Here is a 21,787-nt window from a genome sequence, read left to right on the forward strand (position 1 = left end):
AGAAGCAATATCTTCCCACACATCTTGTAGCACTTGAGAATCCAGGAAAATGGTGGGAGGTGAAGGTTGTTTAGAGGGTTTTGGAGGGGCTAAGTGTATAATGGGTAGGTTAGATGATGATTGGTCATTAGTAGTTAAAGATTGGCTAGTTGATGGTTGGTCAGGAGTGGGGTCAACTACCATATCAGAGGTATGATCATCTTGATCATCCTCAGAGTCTGTGTACATATCACATACACCAGTATGGTGGGTAATCTTGATGACTTGTACTGGTGAAGGAGTTATGGAAGCAGGAGTTGGCTCAGGAACAATGTGTTCGGGAGCAGCAGTTTCAGATGCAGGTTCAGGAATGGGTTTAGTAACTGGTTGTTCAGGAACAATATGTTCAGGAACGGTCTTTTGAGGAGTGACTTGTTCAAGAACAGATGGTTTAGGAACAGTTGGGGGTGATGAAGTTGTAGGTTCTGGTTGTGGGGGTGAAAAGGCTTTTTCTGGTACTGGTTGTTGTTGTGGGGGGTCTTCTGAAATAACTTTATCAGATGCAGATGCTTCTGGGGTTGTCTCAGAGGCTTTCTCTGAGGTTGAGTTAAAGCAAGATTGGGGTAGTTCACCTGGATAATGACTTTCTAGGTGATCTAAAAGAGAAGTGTCTTCAGAAGGGATAGAGGATGTGGTACAAGATATGTGAGAAACTTGAGGTACCTTGGATAACTTTGCTGAGTTATCTACTGTTTCTGAAGTAGACTTTGAAGTATCAGCTTCTGAAGTATCAACTTTCTTCATGACCATCCGTTCAGCTTCATCAGCAATTTTCCTTACTTCAGCCAATTTCTCAGCAACCACGCCTTCATCCTTGTTTAAACCAGCTTTCTTGAGCTTAACATCCCTATTATTTTTGTTTAGAGCTTTCTTTCTCTTCCTATCAGCTAAGAACTGATCCTTTTGCTCTTTAGCTCTTTTCTCCATTTCAGGAGTGACTTCAAACATGGGAACAACCTTAGATTCAGAAGCCTTCTTCTTTTTCTTCTTAGGCTCCATCTCTTCTTGTTCTAGCCTCTCAAGAGCTTCTTGCACCGTCTCCTTTTCAGCCTTACCTCTTTTTCTTTTAACATCCTTCTGTTGCTTGGCTTCTTCAACAGTGGCTTCTAATATAGTAACTGCCTTGGCCTTCTTTCCTTTGACCTTAGTAGGAGCAGCTTCTTCCTGAGGATTTACATCTGTCTCTAAGACATAAGCAGCCACTTTCTCAGTTAAGATTTCAGGATTACTTTCCTTAAATATGGAAGGAAAGTCCCTGATAATCTCAGTTTCTACAGTAGTCGTCTCTATCCACTTCTCATCTTCAGGGGTTTTCTTGATAAAGTTCATAGAAAATAAGCTCCTGTTACTGATAGTCCTTTTAGCAGTAGAAACTTTCAAGCACTTGTCAGAAGAACCCCTTGTCTTTTTCAAGAAATCCAGCACCCTTCCTTGATAGAAGATTTCAGATAGCAGTCTTCCATAGGGCACTTTTTTCCTTCCTTTAACAGTGCCTTCATTTATAGCCCAGCAGAGATGATCCATGACATATCTTGGGAAATTTATCTTGTCAAAAATTGCCATGAAGCAAATTGCTAGCTTCTGTTGGTTGTTGGGTTGATCAGACCCTCCTACTCTTTGAAAGAAGCAATCATTACTAAATTTCACCAACATCCTGTTGTGAATCTCCATTTTAGAAGGCTTAGCATCTTTGTTCCCACCCAGAAGCGTGTTATAGTAGCTATTTAGCATAACATCTCCCTTCTTGATTATTTCTTGGAATCTTCCCTCTGCATCCACTCTACAAGCTTTAGCTATAACATCCTCAGTGATGGTTATAGGAATGCCCATCACTTCAGACCTTATTTCTAAGCTATCAAAAGAGGTAGATTCAAATCCACAGTCATTTTCCCTTTCTTTGACCCAGCTTGTTTACTTACGACCTTTGCAGGCTTTTCATTGTACACCTCAGCCCTTAACCAAAAGTCCTTGACCAAGTTCACATAAGTTGGCCCAATTAACATCTTGAAGTACTCAGATAGCTTCGGAGTATTTACCAGACCTTCCATGTCCACTTCGCACTTCTTAAATGAAGCAAAATCCACCGGTGATTCTATTTGAACTATTAAGGATTTCCATGGAATATCCATAATCTTCTCTTTGTACATGTACCCAGATTCTGATGCGCCTTGCATGCTAGAAGTAGATTCTGAAACTTTTTATTGCGAGCTTGATGATGCCATTTGAAGAAGATTTGAAGAAGATTTAGGGTTCTAGGGTTTATGCGCTTACTTCGCAGGAGGTTTGAGAGCAAATGTGTTTGTTGTGAGTGAGTAGTGTGTGAATTGAAAAAGTGTTTAAGAGTAAAAACGTTTGCAATTCAAAATAGACAAACAAACATAACATTAATGACAAAATTGGGGGCGTGTGAAAAGTACTATTAAAGCTATTAAATCATCATTGCCCTTTTTAGTTATACATCAATACATATATGCCACGTCAGAAGTTCTCAGAGTAACTACCAAGTTAGTGGGCTAGAAGTTACCATAAAAAGTAACTCCCAACGTTTCCACTAACTCCACTATTCAGAAGCATAAGATCCAGCTTCTGGACTTCAGATGCTGACGTCATCATCAGAAGCGAATTTTCCTCAGAACCTCACTAAAGAGCTTCTGATGGACCACTGCTTCTGAACTAACTTCAGAACCTAAAATCCTATGCAGGAGCAAGCAAACATTTAATCAGACACAAAGTGCATGTTCAAATTTTTCTTTATAAAATCAAATATTTCAACAGTTAAAGGCTTAGTAAATATATCAGCCCATTGATTCTCAGTATCAATGAATTGTATATCTAAAATTCCTTTTTGAACATAGTCTTTGATAAAATGGTGTTTGATTTCAATGTGCTTTGCTCTCGAATGCAAAATTGGATTTTTAGACAAACAAATAGCAGCAGTATTATCACAATAAATGGGAATACTGTTAGCAGTTATCTGATAGTCTTCCAACTGATGTTTCATCCAAAGTAGTTGTGTACAACAACTTGCAGCTGAAATGTATTCTGCTTATGCTGTAGACATAGCAATAGTTGTTTGTCTTTTTCTAGCCCAGGATATAAGATTATCCCCCAGAAATTGACAATTGCCACTGGCTGACTTTCTTTCAATCCTATCACCAGCATAATCAGCATCACAGAATCCAATTAGCTGATAATCTAAGGATTTCCTATAAAGGAGTCCAAGATTAGTTGTTCCTTTCAAATACCTAAAGATTCTCTTGACAGCAGTCATATGAGATTCTCTAGGATCTGATTGGAATCTTGCACACAAGCATACGCTGAATAAAATATCTGGCCTAGATGCAGTGAGGTATAACAAAGAACCAATCATACCTCTGTACAGCTTCTGATCAACTTTAGCTCCTTCATCTTCTTTGCTTAAGGTGCACGTAGGATGCATTGGAGTGTTCATCACTTTACAATCTTCAAGCTTAAACTTCTTCAGAAGCTCCGTTGTATACTTTGATTGATGAACATAGACTCCATCTTTGCATTGATTAATTTGAATGCCCAGGAAGAACTTCAGCTCTCCCATCATGCTCATTTCAAATTCATCCTGCATTAACTTAGAAAATTCCTTGCAAAGAGATGCATTAGTAGAACCAAATATTATATCATCAACATATATTTGCACAACAAGAATATCTTTCCCAAGGGTCCTTCTGAAGAGTGTTGTATCAACCTGTCCTCTTTTAAAATCATTTTTGATTAAGAAATTACTTAGTCTATCATACCAAGCTCTGGGAGCTTGTTTCAAGCCATATAGTGATTTCTTCAGTTTAAAAACATGGTCAGGATATTTAATATCCTCAAATCCAGAAGGTTGCTTGACATACACTTCTTCTTCTATGAAACCATTAAGAAAAGCACTCTTGACATCCATTTGATATAATATTATCCAATGATTAACTGCTTAAGATAGAAGTAACCTGATTGCTTCCAATCTTGCAACTGGAGCAAATGTTTCAGTGTAATCAATGTCTTCTTGTTGACTATACCCTTGTGCAACAAGTCTGGCTTTGTTTCTTGTTACTTCTCCTTGCTCATTCAACTTGTTTTTGAATACCCATTTTGTTCCAATAATGTTCTTGTGCTGAGGTTTGGGTACCAGATCCCACACATCATTTCTTTGAAATTGATTCAACTCTTCTTGCATAGCTAAGATCCATCCATCATCTGAAAGTGCTTCATCAACTGTTGTAGGTTCGATCATTGAGATCAGCCCAATCATTGATTCTTCTTGTCTGAAGTATGATCTTGTTCTTCTTGGACTATCTTTGTTTCCAATGATTAATTCCTCAGGATGTGAAGCCTTGTGCTTGAATATGTTTCTGGAAGGATCTGCTTGATGTGAGCCATCTTGTTCTTCATCAGAAGCAGCTTCATCTTGCGCTTCTGATGTGGGTTCAGCTTATGGACTATCTTCAGATTCAGCTATCTGATCAGGTTCTGGAGTTGCTTCCGGAACCTGTATCTCTGCAACACTTTCACCTTGCTTTGAAGTTTTATCTTCAAGCTCTTTGTCATCAAATTTAACGTGCATAGATTCTTCAACACAGAGTGTCTCTGAATTATACACTCTGTATGCCTTTGACCTTTCAGAGTAACCTAAGAAGATTCCTCTTTGGGCCTTGGCATCAAATTTCTTTAGGTAGAGCTTGTTATTCAGAATGTAACATGTACATCCAAATTGATGAAAGTAAGAGATATTGGGTCTCCTTCCTTTAAAGAGTTCATATGCTGTTTTCTCCAAAATAGGTCTAATATAGATCCTGTTCTGGACATAACATGCTGTATTCACTGCTTCTGCCCAAATATGTTTTTGTAAATTGTTTTCATGGATCATGGTTCTGGCCATTTCTTGTAAAGTTCTATTCTTTCTCTCTACAACCCCATTTTGTTGTGGAGTTCTAGGAGAAGAGAATTCATGGACAATTCCATGTTTTTCACAAAAAGCTTCAAATGGCTCATTTTCAAATTCTCCACCATGATCACTTCTGACTTTCAAAATCTTTGATTCTTTTTCAGATTGAATTTGAGTGTAGAAACTACTGAATACATCACAAGCAACATCTTTACTCTTTATGAATTTCACCCAAGTCCATCTGCTATAATCATCAACAATGACTAATCCATATCTACTTCCTTATAAGGATGCAGTACTAACTGGTCCAAATAGATCAATATGAAGTAGTTCCAAGGGTCTAGAGGTTGAAACAATGTCTTTGGATTTAAAGGATGATTTCACAATTTTCCCTCTCTGACATGCACCACAGAGTGCATCTGAATGATAGTCAATGTCTGGTAGCCCTTTGACAAGTTGTAACTTACTAAGCTTAGAGATTAATCTCCAGTTAGCATGTCCCAACCTTCTGTGCCACATCCATTTCTTATCATTCACTGATAGAAGGCAAATCACCTTCTGATCAGCCAGTTCAGAAAAATTGATTTTGTAGACGTTATCAACTCTCTTTCCCTTGAACACAATGGATTTGTCTTCCTTGTTGATTACAGTACAGTTGGTTTTCTCAAAAAGCACATCATAACCATTATCACAAAATTGACTAATGCTCAAAAGGTTATGTTCAAGACCATCTACCAACCATACATTATTAATTGAGGTAGAGGAATTACCAATAGTTCCTGTACCTATGATCTTTCCAGTTTGGTTGCCTCCAAATTTCACACTTCCTCCTTCCTTCATTGTTAGGCTGAGGAAGCTGGACTTTTCTCCTGTCATGTGTCTTGAGCAACCGCTGTCTAGGTACCATGGTTTTTGCTTTGGTGCTGCTCTTAGACATACCTGCATTATTGACATTTTCAGATTTAGGTACCCATTGTCCTATGGGTCCTGAAAGGTTAGTACTTAAGGCTTTACTCTTCACTCCTTGTACCTTGTGCTGTGAGTTGGGTTGCTTCTGATTAACCATCACCTTAGGTTTTGGTACTTCAGAAGCAGTGACTGTCTTCTTCTGAAACTTAGACTTCAGAACCTCAGATTTTGGTTTGACCAGACTCTGAGGAACAGGTTCTGATCTTTTCAAGATCCTGATCTTTGAAGTCTTGGATTCAGATTTGATCATAGCCTTTGGCATAGAGTTCTTTGGCTTTGAGTGATCTTAGCCTTAGAGCTAGAAGCTTCAGGTTCTGATTGAACAACAGTTTCCAACTCAGCACCTTCAGGTACAAAGAAGGTTTTCAGACCTTCCTTGATGCATTCACAACAAGATTTAAGATTGGTTTTCTCAAGTTTAACTTCTGGAAAACCAATTCCTCTGCCATTGTTCTTGTAAATGCTATAAATCATAGAAGCCACTCTGCTTCTGTCAATGCCAGATATGATAAAATCTTCAAGAGCAATTTCATGGTTGCTTAAAGGTTTTTCATTACACTTTTCTTGTAGCTTCTGACATAAGAACCTGAGCTGATCTTCATAAGTTTTACACATGAAGTCAAAACCCCTAAGTCCTTGTTCAGAAGCTTTTAGATCCAATAGAGTTAATTTTTGCTGTTTTACCAAATCAGCATATTTTTCTTTTAAATCCTTCAACTCATTAGTTCATACTTCAAAATGTGTAAGAAGTTCTTTAAGTGACTCAACAAGTTCATCTCTGGGAATCTTAGAATATACCTCGTTTTCATCTTCTGAGTCTGAATCTGATCCAGCTTCTGAAGTTGCTGTTGCTACCAACCCAATAACTATCTTTGCATCTTCATCAACTTCCTCTTTATCAGATCCAAATTCACTTCCCAAATCATCCCAGGTTGCCATTAAACTCTGCTTGATCTGCTTCTTGAATTTGCTTGGTTTGAATGTAGACCTCTTTGACTTGTCCTTTGTCTTTTCTTTTTGAAGATCAGGGCATTCAGCAATGAAATGTCCAGGCTTCTTACAGTTGAAGCATCCCTTCTGATCTTCTTTCCTTGAGCTTCTGGAGTTGCTCCTCTTGGTTAGAAACTTTCTGTTCTTCTTGGCCAGATATTGAAGTCTGTTTGAGAGCATGGCCATTTCAGCAGCATCTGGTTCAGAATCTGAACCTGATTGTTCTTCCTCTTCAGATTCAACCACTTTGAGAGCTTTTGATGACTTGCCTTTGGATGGAAGAGCTATTGATTTACTCTTCTTAGTAGACTCATGTTTATTAAGACTTAACTCATGAACTTTGAGAGAACTAACAAGATCTTCGACACTTAAAGTGTTTAAATCTTTAGCTTCCTCAATGGCAGTCACCTTTGGTCTCCATCTTACAGGCAAGCTTCTGAGTATCTTGCTCACATGGTCAGAAGCAACATAGCTCTTCTTTAGAATTTGTAGCCCCGAGACTAAGGTTTGAAACCTTGAGTACATCTCCTCAGTAGTTTCATCATCCTTCATCTTGAATAACTCGTACTGATGTACAAGCATGAGAGCTTTAACTTCTTTGACCTTCTTGCTGCCTTCGTAGTTTGAACAAAGAGAAGCAAACATGGCTTTAGCAGTGGATTTGTCACTCATCTTCATGTACTCTGCTTTGGTATGGTAGTGACAAGGGCTCCTCTGATAATATGATGCTTCTCGTAGAGTTTCTTCAGCTCTGGAGTATGTTTCTTTCTATCCACAGCAGCTCCTTCTTCATCAAGGACAAGGTCACCAACACCATCTTCTAGAATATCCCATAGTTCTTCATCTAAGCTCATGATATAACTATAGAAGTTGGTTTTCCACCAAGAAAATGCTTCAGCATCTCCGTTGAACTTTGGAATCTTTCCAACACTGGATTTCTTACTATCACTATAATCATGTGAGACATTTTTATAGCTAGTATCACCAGAACCAGTAGGAGGAGGAGTAGACATGTTTTTCTCAGATCTTTGACTGTTGCACGGTTAAGTGTTACACAACAGACCAAGGCTCTAGATACCAATTGAAGGTGAGAAAAACACAAGAAGGGGGGTTGAATTATGTTTTGGAAAATTCTTCGTTTCTCCTAAAAACTGAACACACTGGTCAGAAGCTAAGTGAAACAGCTTCTGAAGTGGTTATCAGAATCTAAATGTAGCGGAATAAAACAGAGAGAGAGAGAAGAAGAACGACACAAAGCAATTATACTGGTTCCTTCCACAATCCAGAAGTAGTCCAGTCCCCCTTGCACTTCCAAGGAGATTTCACTACGAGTAATATCTGATTACAATTGCTCAAGCACACAAGCAAGAGACTTCCTTTGCTCAAGAACACAATCAAGAGACTTCCCTGCTCTAGCACAACTGCAATAGACTTCTAACTAAACAAAATTACACAGAAAATTGTTTAAAGTTGAACACTTGATATACAATCAGAGGTGCTCACAATACAAATCAGATACAGACTCAATGACTTAAGAATTTCTAAGATATGACTTTGAGACACAGAAATTCTAAGTGAATGCAGAACAATTTCAGCAGAGGTTTGGCACTTGTAATAATGTTGTGAGTCTTTTGTTCAGCATTACCAAAACTCTAAGTCTTCACTCCTTTAAATAATAGAGGTGTGAAAGAGACGTTGTGAAATTGCCAGCACATCAAAGAGTCGTTGTTGAAGCTTGATCTTTCACCAATGATCTTTTGCCTGATTTGGTTGTTGTCCTATGAAGAACCAATTTGAAATCCATTCCTTATCCAAAGGAACATCTATGCAGGCGAAGCCGTATACTGGTGCTGTTTTCTTGTCTTGTAGTGTGGACACAAAACAGAGTAATGGAGAAGGTGGTTGTACAGTTCGTACAAAGTACAATGTCAATGCTTTCGTCCAAAATTGCAAGCACATGCCTTCAAACACCTTTGAAATGACCGTTGCAAAATTCCACTAATCTTTTGTTGTGTTTTCGAATCCAATAGACAGCTTTTGCAGTGATGATTCTTCAATCCTTGAATCTTTTGCAAATCCAGTTGATCTTCAGCTTCTGGTGAAATGACTTCTGATGAGGCAGCTTCTGATAACGCATCTTCTGATAACTCAGCTTCTGATGATGTGGCTTCTGGACCTCTTGTCTTCAGGAGCACTATTCTTCAGGAGCACTATACTGACTTCAGGAGCGCTTTTTCTCTTCAGGAGCGGGTTGCCTTCAGAAGCACTAAGCTTCATTTTTGTTGATTCCTTTTTGCTCTTCATTTGCTCATTCAAAACCAATAAATGATGTAACTCTTTAATTAAGGTCCTGTACACTTGAACAAATATTAGCTAGTCCAATTTACAATTTTTAATACCTTGGTATCATCAAAACTCTTTAAGGTTCATTGTTAAACACATTTTGTTCCAACAGTTTTTACAATTTTATCCTTGAAGAGAGAGAGTTGGTTTATGTTTTCAATATGTTATCTATTGCTGATGGAAGAAAAAGATGTATAATAAATAAAGGCATGTATGTAAAGAAATAATTAATGTAGTTGAAAATAGCAAAGGGGTCTTATAAAAAGGGACACAATTTTTCTCAAAAGGGTCTTATAATTAGGGACGGAGGTAGTATATAAAAAAGACAAATAATTTCATCAAGAATTAAAAATTTTAATGATTATTTGATATGGGGAAATAATCTAAAAAAGAGAACTAAAAAAAAGAAGATATAAAGTATTTTATGTGATGATACAACTCATGAATAAATAGTCTTGATATATAAATTATTACGACAAACATGAGAAACTAGAAAGTTACACCTTTCAAAGTTTGGACACAGTTGTCCTTATTCTTTGCTTTGAAATTATTGTTTTAGTCTCAAACTTTATAAAATTAACTGCTGACAAAGTTACTAGCTAGTAAGTAACTTTTATTATTTATAAAACTCGATCACTCCAGACATGGCTGAGACATCACTGCAAGCCATATGAAATTTGGAAAATCCAGCTCTCTTACATAAGCTCTCAAATTCTTCTTCAGTTCTTTCCTTTCCAGTTGTTACTAAAAACATGAGATTATCAATAGCACAAGCATGCTTAGACATACTGCTAGGGTTTGGCACCTCTGGAATTATATAATCCAAAACAATCACCTTTCCATGTTTTGGTAAAGCTTTGTAACAATTTTTTAAAAACTTCACACATTCTTCATCTAGCCAGTTATGGCATACAAGCTGCAATTTAAGAGAAAAAATTATTGATTTTTATTTTTTTTTTATGTAATACCAAATTGTTTAAATTTTAAATTTTATTTATCATTTAGACCAACCTTTAGTAAAATGGCATCACCACTTGGAACACTTTCAAACATATCTCCTCCAACATGCTCTAGCCCTATAAGCAAAACAAAGTTTATGGGACTTATTATTTTTGGCTTGAAATAAAAGGCCTTAAAAATTTCATATTTTAAAATATTGCTGAATGTACTAAAATAGATTGATTGATATATTTTACCTGGATAAGTAGGTGCATCTTGAACAGCTTGTGGCAAGTCAAAATTAACTCCCTTAATTGAAGGATATTGAGAGAGAATGAGTTTTAGGGTTTCTCCTACTCCACCTCCAACATCAACCAATGTTGAGACTCCTTCAAAACCTTTATATAATTTGAGGATCCTTTTAATTTCTAATGGTCCAGATTGGCCCATTGCTTTGTTGAAAATATCATTCAATTCTTTATTTGTCTTCGTGTATTGATAAAATGATGTCCCATTGATACTTTGAAAAAGATTTTTGACATCAGGATCCAATATTATTTTGTTGACAATACTTTTACTTTAATTTACTAACTACATCTCTATCCCCCAATCATTTTTATATTCCCATTTTACCCATGAATGGTCAGTTTAAGATAACTTTGTTTTGTGTTTGCCGTGTTCATATAAATTATAAACACAACTCTATAAAAAAAAATTTGTGTTCTATGATTTTTTATTTTTTTTTGGTTACATTTAGTCATGTTCTATGATTAAGTGCTAGTCTCTATTATATATGTATGTGATTTTCAACAGCAAAATATAAAATAAATATTTGTGTGTGATGGTTATGGTCCCGTAATATTTGGACCATCACTTAAATTTGGACTCCATATTGTTGGCCGGATTTGTTGAATTTCAATAGAGTCGTTCGTCATCTTTGACGAAAAATATTAATGGATTTTTCCATCATCTATCTTAAAACCATATTTTTTTATATGATAAATACTAATTTGTGCCCTCATGGCATAAATTAAAAACCTAAAGATAAAAATATTTTATTAAAATTATACATTCAATGTTTTAAAAGTTTACCCCTCAAAAAAAATGTTTTAAAAGTTTAAATATTTTTATTTTTAATGCAAAAGTTTTTTTTTAATTTTTTTAATTCAAAAGTTATTAGAAGAGGTAATTTTATTTGGGTTAAATATGTTTTGAGTCCTGTCATACTCCAATTTTTGACCCAAGATACACCGACACGTGTCCTCGAACCCTGATCAGTCTTTGACTTTTCAGCGAAAAATTCGACAGAGAGGTATTTTAAAATACCTCATATTTGGTTCCGAGTCGGGCCCTCTTCTCTCATTTTTTATTTATCATTACTTTTAGTCCTTATTTCTTTTTAAATTTCCTTTTAGTTAATTTTAAATTCATTTTTAATTTTTATTTTTATAAGCTAATTACTTTTAAATTTTTTACTTTTAGTTTTTTATGTATTATTATTATTATTATTATTATTATTATTATTATTATTATTATTATTATTATTATTATTATTATTATTATTATTATTATTATTATTATTATTATTAATAGCATTATTATTATTTATTTTTTTGTCCGAAAAATATCCAAGGGCTCACACAGTCTGTCATTGTCCCCTCTAAACCAAGCCAAGGTAATTTTTGTTGCTCCCTTCACCAACACTTTGTCTCAATCCAGTGCTATAAATACCAGTGCATACAACCAGCAAGAGGAGAGAAAAATTTTCCAGCAAAAAAAAAAGGAATTTTCGGTCTAGCGCAGAATCAACAGAAGCAAAAAAAATCCACAATCATAACATATCTCAAAACCTATCACAATCCTCAACACAAACTGTCAATCCAATACGATATCACAAACCCACACCAAAGCTTCATCACCGTCGTTTGATACAAGCCAGAAACGCAACAAACATCAATCCACTCAAATCCAACACACACACACACCATCACAACACACGCACACACCATCACAACACACGCACACACCATCACAACAACGTCTCAAAACCGATTCACCATCACAGCAAACAGCTCAAATTCGAATCCAAATCAACTCAAACATACACAAACGTACCAGAACAAACAAAAAGGGGTAAAATTTCTAAACTTAGATCTAGGGCTTTGTGAGTTTTGTTTGGAGATTTTGAGTGGAAATTTGAAAAGAGGAGAAGAAAATGAGTAGAAAGAACCAAAAAAAAAAATAAAAAAAAAAAGGGGTTTCGCGGCGGCGCCGCCACCATAAGTGGTCGGCCCGCCGCATCGGACTGAGGTGGCGGTGGTGAAACCACCGGAGTTCCCGTCGGAACTCTAGAGAGAAGGCAGAGCCTCTCTCTCTAAAAAAAAAGAAGAAAGAGAAGAGAAAGAGAAAAAATGAAAAAAAACCGGACTCAATCCTTTATATATTCACTGAACCGGTTCGGTTCACTTGAACCGAACCGGTCTATTTTAAGCCCAATAGCGCGCCCAACAGCTTCCTAAGGCCCAATTCCCATCTTTTAATTCCTGCACCCCCCATAATACTGTCTGTACCCCCTCCCTGCATCGCATTTTATTTTATTCGTGCATTTCAATCTCGTTTATCGTCTTATTTTTTCTTCTCATGCATTTTTTTAATTTGTTTAAACTCTTTTATTTTCTTCTAATGTATTTTTAATTCGTTTAAACTCTTCTATTTTCTTCTCATGCATTTTTAATTCGTCTAATCTCTTTATTTTCTTCTAATGCATTTTTAATTCGTTTAATCTCTTTTATATTCTTCTCATGCATTTTTGTTTTATTTTTTGCATTACATTCTATTGTCTACTATTATCACATGCATATTTAAATTTTGTCATTAAATACACACCTCAATCCAGAGTGCTCTGGTCCTAATTTAACTATTAATATTATTTCATTCTCCAGAACAATCTGGTCCTTGTTAATTAAATTAATCCAGAGTGCTCTGGTCCTAAATCTATTTTCTTTCACGCATTTTAATTTCTCTAGCATTTTTATTTCCGTTCTCATGCATTTCTATTTTATTTCTTGTTCGTATCTCATCTCATCTTATTTATTTTTATTTTTTATCGCATGCATTTAAATTATTGTTATTTATTTTATTGCAAAATTTAACATGTAATTAGGGCCAATGTAAACATAAACGAAAAATAGCGTGTGTGTGTGGGTCTTTTATTTCTTTACAGCTTTACATATTAAAAAAATGCAAAAAGATTAGGTTAGGGACTATGTAGTGATCCAATGTCACTACAAGTCCACCCGCTTTTATTTTTATTGCTCCGTTAAGTCTAATTTTCAATTAATGTTCAAAAACAACAAAAACATGCAAACATGTCAAAATCACAAAAATATTTTCATAAACAAGCCTTGATCTTAAATCAAGTGATCGTTCATTTTATTAATTTCTTAATCAAATCATCAATCAATTCTAATTCTATTTCGAGTCTATTTTTCTTTCAATTAAAAAACACAAACAAATTCTCATTTGCCATTTGGCTTTTCATTTTAAAACCTTTTTCAAAAACTATAAAAAACACAAAACAAATCAAACGTCAATTTCTACCCCGAACTACGAGGTTTTGATCCTTCACGGGTACGTAGGCAGAGGACACTCGTCCTTCCAAATCAATAAAACGTAGATAATTTAGGTCTCTAATTTTCTTTTATCATCGCTAATTCCATTTTTTAAAGCAAGCAAGTTTATAGCACAAAAGTTAAATAAAATCAAGAGGTTCTCGTAGAATACTACGAATATTTAGGGTGCTTAACACCTTCCCTAAATATAACCAACCCCCGAACCCTTAATCCCTAAAAACGTGGTATTTGAACCTTTTTCCACTTTCTTTTGAAAAGAATTAAATGTTCAGTCGTGAAATCAAAAACGGGTCTTTGACCGTCCGAAAAATGACGCGACAGAAATGGCGACTTCACTGGGGACAAAAAGTAAGAGGGTTGAGCCTAACTTGGTGTTATTTAAAATTTGTGCTATAAACTTGCTAAAAAAAATGTTTTAAATATAAGATGGAAATTACGTGTATATTCGTTCTCTTTCTTCTATCTCCTTTTTAAACGTGAGTAGTGAGATAAGTCCTACACCCGGACTTGAGGGAAATTAAGATAGGACCGGGTATAATCATAGTATCCTTGCCAAGAGTACTCTTCGGTATTGGTACATGTGATAATCCACTCAATGGAGGGATCTTGGAGGTATACGTTTGTCGACGTGAGTACTCGCGTACGGCATGTTACTTTCAAGTGACCGTCGAAGTTGAGAACCATTAGTCACCTTTAACCCATCTTGGCTTTCTAGGACGTAGTGCGGTGGCTAGTCGAGAGTACTCTCGTATTGGTCGTCACGCGATACTACACCCAAACGAGACTAACCGATGAATATTGTTGGAACGAGAGTACTCTCGTCACCTAACAAATGTTCGGACGTGGTTGAAAACTTTGGGGACCTTGGTAGAACCTTTGTTACATGTGCAAATAAAAACTTTAGCCCTTACCAAGTGGCGTTGTTATCCCTAAAGCTCCAACATTGTATATCTTAAACATTCTCATATTTCCTTGCATGATCATACATCCATGCATTCATTCATGAAAACTTTTACCATTCATTAAAATATTGAAGGATTTATATTGGTTTTATTGTAAACATCGTAGATATGGCTTTTAAGACAAGGAAGCTTAAGCAGTATAGCTTCAGGAATCTGGATCTTGTAAGGTTAAGGGATCTAAGGAATAAGGTGAAATGCTCAGACCGCTTCCATCAGGACCATGGGAATCTGCTTGGTATTGTCCGGATGAAGGTCGACGAAGGACTCCTTGGGACTTTTGTTCAGTTCTATGACCCAGAGTATCATTGCTTCGGTTTCCCAGAGTTTCAATTGGTTCCCACTTTGGAAGAATATGCTTTTTGGATTGATCGACCAGTGCTTAATCAAGTACCTTTCAGCGGTCTTGAAAATCCTCCTAAGTTCTCAACCATCGCCGAAGCTCTCCATTTACCAACTACCGAAGTAAGAGACCACATTACCACTAATAGCAAACTCTTAGGTTTCCCTACTAAGTTCCTGTACGAAAAAGCCGACTATTTCTACAGAATGTCCAGTGCTGACGCCTTTGATGCCATCCTTGCCTTACTCATTTATGGCCTAGTGCTCTTTCCCAACCTTGACAACTTTGTCGACATCCATGCCATCCGAATATTCCTTTCAAAAAACCCTGCTCCCACTTTGTTAGCCGATACCTATCACTCCATCCATGAGCGTACCCTGGCGGGTCGTGGACTTATCAAGTGTTGCGCACCGTTGCTCTATAGATGGATTACCTCTCACTTACCCAGAACTCCTCGTTTCACCACCAATCCAGATGGTCTCCGTTGGTCAGATAGACTCATGGCCCTTACTCCGAATGAGGTGGTGTGGTATGAACCAGCTTACGACAAGGGAACCATCATTGATAGTTGCGGGATATTCAACAATGTACCGCTCATCGGCATGTATGGAGGAATCAGTTATAATCCGGTTCTTGCTAGACGCCAGTTTAGGCTCCCAATGGAAGGAAAGCCTCTCAGCGTTCATCTAGATAACATATACTACCACAATGAGAGTGACACTGCGGGAATGAGGCGTCAAATTGCACGAGCTTGGCACGCCATCCGGAGGAGAGATAAAAGCCAGTTAGGAAAGCGGACGGGGGCCGTCCATGCAGACTATACGCAGTGGGTTATTGATCGATCCATTGACTTTGGAATGCCATATAAGCTCACCAGGTTCTTGTCTACAATTACTCCAGCACCACCCATGCCTATGACCTTTGAGACTGAGAAGGAATATCAGAAAAAGATAGCTGAGTTGATGGAAGAGAATACAAGAATGACAGAAGAGTATAAAGAAGCAGTACGCGAGAACGAATGTGTAATGGGCCTACTTGAACGGAAGGATCGGGATATCAGCGAGTTGAAGAAGGAAATTGTTAGATTGAACGAAGAGAAGGAGGCCATAATTGGCCAGATTCCAGGACAGAAGAAGAAGCGGAGTGCTTTCTTTGCCAACACATGTTCGTATCCGTCTCCATAGAGGATCGAAACTTCCTCCCGAGTTGGTTGCTGCCTTATGTCTTACATTTCACTTTTATAAATCCATCCCTCGGCTTAGTTGTTAGCCAGGGAATTATCTTGTAATGTGTTATGTCTGTAAGTCTATCCCTTGGCTTAGTTGTTAGAAAGGGAATTATCTTGTAAACGCTTTATTTATTATCAATGGTTGGTTTGCTTTGTTTACAATTTTACTTTTATAAGTCCTTCGATAAGTGAAAAATCATATCCATTTTTGCATAAACATATCATGCATCATCCTGCATTTCATAATTTCCGAACTCAAGTCTCACTAAATTTTCTTCTTCATCAGAATTTAAGTCGTCTCAACTGTGGCCCGACGCACTCGCTACCGGTCAACTATTGTATACGGCACTCGGGCAAACTTTAAGAGAAAAATGGAACGCATCGAGCAAGATAATGCGACACTTCGTGATGAGGTGGCAGCCCTAAACGCCAAATTGGATGAATTGGCAGACATGAAAACAAAGATGGAAGAATTAACTGTTCTGGTAAAGGTGTTGGCAGTTGCGCATACTCCGCCACCCCCTCATCCTATCCGAGTTCGAACCGAAGCTACTTCATCTGCTACTCCTGAATGGACTTTCTGTGCTGACACTCCAACATATTCTGCTCCACAACATTCCACACCATGGTTTCAGCCCATGACGGCGGGCGAGATACTCCGCCCCATCGCCTGTGAAGCACAAATGCATCCTTTGCAACATACAATTCATGTTCCTCAGCAAGTCCCGATGTTTCCTCCAGCTGTTGCGACCTACGCAGCACCTGCTGTTCATGTTACACCACAAGAAGAAGAGCCCATCTTCCATTCTGGGAGTGTGGGGGCGCCTGACAGAGTCGACGATCTACAAGAAAAATATGAAGAAATGCATCGGGAAATGAGAGCTCTAAAGGGAAAAGAAGCTTACGGGAAATCTGCTTATGACCTCTGTTTGGTACCGGATGTCCGGATACCCCACAAATTCAAGGTACCTGACTTTGAAAAGTATAAAGGAGACTCCTGCCCTAATGATCACCTGACGATGTACGTAAGGAAGATGTCTGAGTTTGCTAAAGACGATAAGGTCCTCATTTACGTTTTCCAAGAAAGTTTGGCTTACCCGGCTTCGAAATGGTACACGAATCTGGATAAGGCAAGCATCCAAAAATTCCAGGACTTGTGTGATGCCTTTGTGCAACAATATGACTATAATGTAGACATGGCGCCCGATCGAGGCGACCTCCAGGCTGAAACTCAAGGGGATAGAGAGACATTTAAGGGGTATGCTCATCGATGGAGGAACATTGCAGCCCAAGTTAGCCCACGGTTGGAAGAAAGTGAGATGACCAAGTTGTTCTTGAGAACCCTAAATCCTTTCTACTACGAAAAGTTGGTAGGGTGTGCATCCAGGAGCTTCGCGGATGTGGTCCGCGTAGGTATAACTGTTGAAGAAGGTGTCCGAGAAGGACGAATAGTGAAAGACGGTGCGTCTACTAGCGGTACAAAGAAATATGGAAGCAACTTTCCAAGGAAGAAAGAACAGGAAGTCGGTATGTTGGCTAACGAAAGAGCCCGACCATTTTCCACAAATACAAATCAACAACCAAATCACCAACCACAAAGGCCTCAAGGACCTCGACCATATTATCCACCACTATACCAACCAAATAATCAACCGCAAAATCCTCAACCACTCTACCAACACCCATATTACCCTCCACCACATAATCCTCAACAACAACATCATTTCCAAGCTCCACAACAACCTCGCCCTCCTAGAAACAATTTTCCTCCCATACCTATGTTGTACAAAGTCTTGCTGCCCTCTTTGCTTGCGAGAAACCTTGTACAAACTAAGCCTCGCCCCCAGGTACCAAATCCCTTACCTCGTTGGTACCGCCCTGAGCTCACATGTGATTTCCATCAAGGAGCACAAGGCCACGATGTGGAGCAATGTTACGCTCTCAAGGATGCAGTTCAGAAACTAATCCACAACAAGGATTTATCTTTCACAAACCCTGACCCTATTGCCCAAAACAACCCTTTACCACCGCATGGGCCTGCTATTAACATGATCCAAATATATCAAAAAGACAGCCCAGTCCTCAATTCTCGTGATATCAAGACTCCATTGGTCCCGATACACATAAAGATGTGTGAGATGATTCTTTTCAACCATGATCATGAAGCATGTGACATATGTTCTGTAAATCCTCGTGGCTGCATACAAGTCCAGAATGACGTGCAGGGTTTGCTAGACAGAAAAGAGCTAATTGTCACCAGGAAAAACAAGGATAAAGATGTTTGTGTCATCACACCCGTATTCAGAACCCGGGAACCACTAGTGATAATGCTCAGCCAGGCAAAGCCAACCAGCACTCCTCTGGTAATTTGCTCTCCAGAACAAATACCGTACACTTCTCAAAGGACCATCCCATACAACTATGAGTATGCAATCATTGAAGATGGAAAGAAGATACCACTGGATCTGCCAATCCCTGTGGATAATATCGCCGAAAGTAGTCAAATTCTTAGAAGTGGACGTATTATCCCTTCTGTGTTTCAGAAGGAAGCTGGTGCTCCGGTAGAAGAACCAATGAAGGAGCAGAATGTGGGTAAAGGCAAAACCATGGGACAGTCTAGTGGAACCACCTATGAGGATAATGATGAAATCTTGAAAATGATCAAGAGAAGCGAGTACAAGATTGTGGATCAACTGTTGCAAACTCCGGCAAAAATCTCCATCATGTCTCTGTTATCAAGCTCTGACGCCCACAGAGAGACTCTAATGAAAGTCTTGGACCAGGCTTATGTGGATGATGACGTAACGTTAAGTCAGTTTGGAAGTATTGTAGGAAATGTGACCGCCTGCAACAACTTAAGTTTCAGCGATGAAGACCTCCCACCGGAGGGAAGAAACCACAACTTGGCGTTACTTATCTCTGTCCTTTGCAAATCGGACTCTCTATCAAATGTTCTAATAGACACTGGGTCTGCTCTTAATGTAATGCCAAAATCTACCCTGGATCAGCTGTCATGTTCGAAGGCTCTCTTGAAACCCAGTACAGTGACGGTGAGGGCATTTGATGGGACTAGAAGGTCTGTATATGGGGAAATAGAATTGCCTATCTCGGTGGGCCCACATGAATTCAAGATTAAATTCCAAATTATGGAAATACAGGCCTCTTTCAGTTGCCTACTCGGCAGGCCTTGGATCCATAACGCTGGGGCAGTAACGTCCACACTTCATCAGAAGCTGAAGTTTGTCAGTCAAGGGAAACTCATAACCGTGAACGGTGAGGTAGCATTGTTGGTTAGCCATTTGTCATTCTTCTCCTTTATTGGTGGTAACAGTACAGATGGATCATCATTTCAAGGACTCTCTTCCGAAGAGAATGTGGAGAAGGTGGAGACTTGTATGGCTTCTCTGAAGGATGCCAAGAGAGTAATACAAGAAGGTAAGACTGAAGGTTGGGGTCAGTTAGTGGAGCTGACTGAGAACAAACGCAAAGAAGGGATAGGTTTTCCCAACAGTAAGCCTGGGGTATTCAACCCTACTGGAAGTACTTTTCATAGTGCAGGATTCATTCATGCTCCATCAGAGATTAATGCACTGCTCGAGGATCAGTCCGAAGAAGCAACACCTGTCTTTGTGACGCCCGTAGGAACTTGTTGCAACTGGATCGCAGTGGACGCCCCTTCTGTGATGCCTTATTCTAAGTAATGTGTTTGTCTTGTTTTTGTTTTTCTTAAAATTCCTTTCGTCCTGCCTCAGACGAAAGTGAAATCATGTAGGGCTTTGCTTCAAATACTTTTGTTATAAATAAAAACCGTCGTTTCTATCACGACCGTTACTTTATTTTATTTCGCATTTTCTGGAAAAATGGTAACACATAAAACAAAAAAAAAAAATCTTGTTTTTTTATTATTTTGTTTTCTTCCTTTTAAAAATCAAATTCAAAAGTCTGCATTTACTCATTAAAATCAATCATAAATCATGTGCAGACTAAACATAAATGAGCCCGTTGAACATGGCAACCCTATGCTCCCTCCCAACTTTGAAGTCCCTGTTTACGAGGCTATGGCAGAAGAGGATGAAGAGATTCCTGATAAGATCAAATGGATGTTAGAACAAGAAAGAAAGGCTATTCAGCCTCATCAGGAAGAAATCGAGATTGTCAACCTGGGTACTGAGGAAGACATGAAAGAGATCAAGATCGGGGCATTGTTGGATGCGACAGTTAAAGAAAGAGTAATTGAGCTTCTCAGGGAGTATGCCGACATATTTGCATGGTCATACAAGGATATGCCAGGGTTAGATACTGAAGTAGTAGAACATCGACTGCCTCTGAAGCCCGAATGCCCTCCGGTTAAACAGAAATTGAGAAGATCTCATCCTGATATGGCCCTCAAGATCAAAGAAGAAGTACGAAAGCAGATTGACGCTGGTTTTCTAATCACCTCTGAATATCCTCAATGGTTAGCCAACATAGTACCTGTTCCGAAGAAAGATGGCAAGGTCAGAATGTGTGTCGACTACCGAGATTTGAACAAAGCCAGCCCGAAGGATAATTTCCCTTTACCTCACATTGATGTATTGGTTGATAATACCGCTAAGTGCAAAGTGTTCTCCTTCATGGATGGTTTCTCCGGATATAACCAGATCAAGATGGCTCCCGAGGATAGAGAAAAGACGTCTTTCATCACGCCTTGGGGCGCCTTCTGCTACATAGTGATGCCGTTTGGTTTGATCAATGCTGGTGCCACCTACCAGAGAGGTATGACCAAGATCTTCCACGATATGATACACAAAGAGATTGAAGTCTATGTAGATGATATGATTGTCAAGTCGGGGACTGAAGAAGAGCATGTTGAGTATTTGTCGAAGATGTTTCAGCGTTTGAGAAAGTACAAACTCCGACTGAATCCTAATAAATGTACTTTCGGTGTCAGATCTGGGAAGCTTCTGGGTTTTATTGTCAGTCAGAAAGGTATCGAAGTAGATCCCGACAAAGTCAAAGCCATCAGAGAAATGCCTGCTCCAAAGACCGAGAAACAAGTCAGAGGATTCCTTGGTCGATTGAACTACATATCCAGATTCATCTCTCACATGACTGCTACATGTGGGCCAATATTCAAATTGCTTCGCAAGGATCAAGGAATCGAGTGGACTGAAGATTGTCAAAATGCCTTCGATAGTATCAAGGAGTATTTGTTAGAACCTCCAATTCTCATCCCTCCAGTTGAAGGAAGACCCTTGATCATGTATTTGACGGTGTTAGAAGACTCTATGGGCTGTGTACTTGGTCAACAAGATGAGACTGGAAAGAAAGAACACGCCATTTACTACCTGAGCAAGAAGTTTACTGATTGCGAATCTCGATACTCCGCACTCGAGAAAACTTGTTGTGCTTTAGTCTGGGCTGCCAAGCGTCTCCGCCACTATATGATTAATCACACTACTT

General features: G+C 38.5%; 3 protein-coding genes across 3 annotated transcripts; 2 read left to right on the forward strand and 1 right to left on the reverse strand.

Annotated features, from left to right (window-relative positions):
* Window positions 1-9,685: 9,685 nt before the first annotated feature.
* LOC146953623 (isoliquiritigenin 2'-O-methyltransferase-like) lies at window positions 9,686-10,748 on the reverse strand. The gene is made up of 3 exons (XM_085710895.1): window positions 10,441-10,748; window positions 10,256-10,320; window positions 9,686-10,160 (listed from the first exon to the last, which is right to left on the reverse strand). Exons 1-3 carry the CDS (start codon window positions 10,631-10,633, stop codon window positions 9,861-9,863), a joined length of 558 nt encoding a protein of 185 aa, XP_085567021.1. The 5' UTR covers window positions 10,634-10,748; the 3' UTR covers window positions 9,686-9,860.
* Window positions 10,749-14,885: 4,137 nt separating this feature from the next.
* Window positions 14,886-16,362, forward strand: LOC146953624 (uncharacterized). The gene has a single exon (XM_085748982.1). It carries the CDS (start codon window positions 14,886-14,888, stop codon window positions 16,299-16,301), a length of 1,416 nt encoding a protein of 471 aa, XP_085605108.1. The 3' UTR covers window positions 16,302-16,362.
* Window positions 16,363-16,716: 354 nt separating this feature from the next.
* Window positions 16,717-20,046, forward strand: LOC146953625 (uncharacterized). Its single transcript, XM_085742019.1, has one exon. It carries the CDS (start codon window positions 16,717-16,719, stop codon window positions 20,044-20,046), a length of 3,330 nt encoding a protein of 1,109 aa, XP_085598145.1.
* Window positions 20,047-21,787: the final 1,741 nt, after the last annotated feature.

This window comes from Medicago sativa, chromosome 1, assembly GCF_051527215.1.
Source record: "Medicago sativa cultivar Bolivia chromosome 1, Bolivia_mono, whole genome shotgun sequence".
Taxonomy (NCBI): Eukaryota; Viridiplantae; Streptophyta; class Magnoliopsida; order Fabales; family Fabaceae; genus Medicago; species Medicago sativa.

What these genes read in the sequence shown, in the direction of transcription:
- LOC146953623 (XM_085710895.1), bottom strand. Translation starts at nt 10,633, where the DNA reads ATGGGCCAATCTGGACCATTAGAAATTAAAAGGATCCTCAAATTATAT. An exon ending in AGATGCACCTACTTATCCAG is followed by an intron (nt 10,321 to 10,440) that starts GTAAAATATATC and finishes TTTTGCTTATAG; the next exon opens with GGCTAGAGCATGTTGGAGGA. An exon ending in GTGATGCCATTTTACTAAAG is followed by an intron (nt 10,161 to 10,255) that starts GTTGGTCTAAAT and finishes CTTAAATTGCAG; the next exon opens with CTTGTATGCCATAACTGGCT.
- LOC146953624 (XM_085748982.1), top strand. Translation starts at nt 14,886, where the DNA reads ATGGCTTTTAAGACAAGGAAGCTTAAGCAGTATAGCTTCAGGAATCTG.
- LOC146953625 (XM_085742019.1), top strand. Translation starts at nt 16,717, where the DNA reads ATGGAACGCATCGAGCAAGATAATGCGACACTTCGTGATGAGGTGGCA.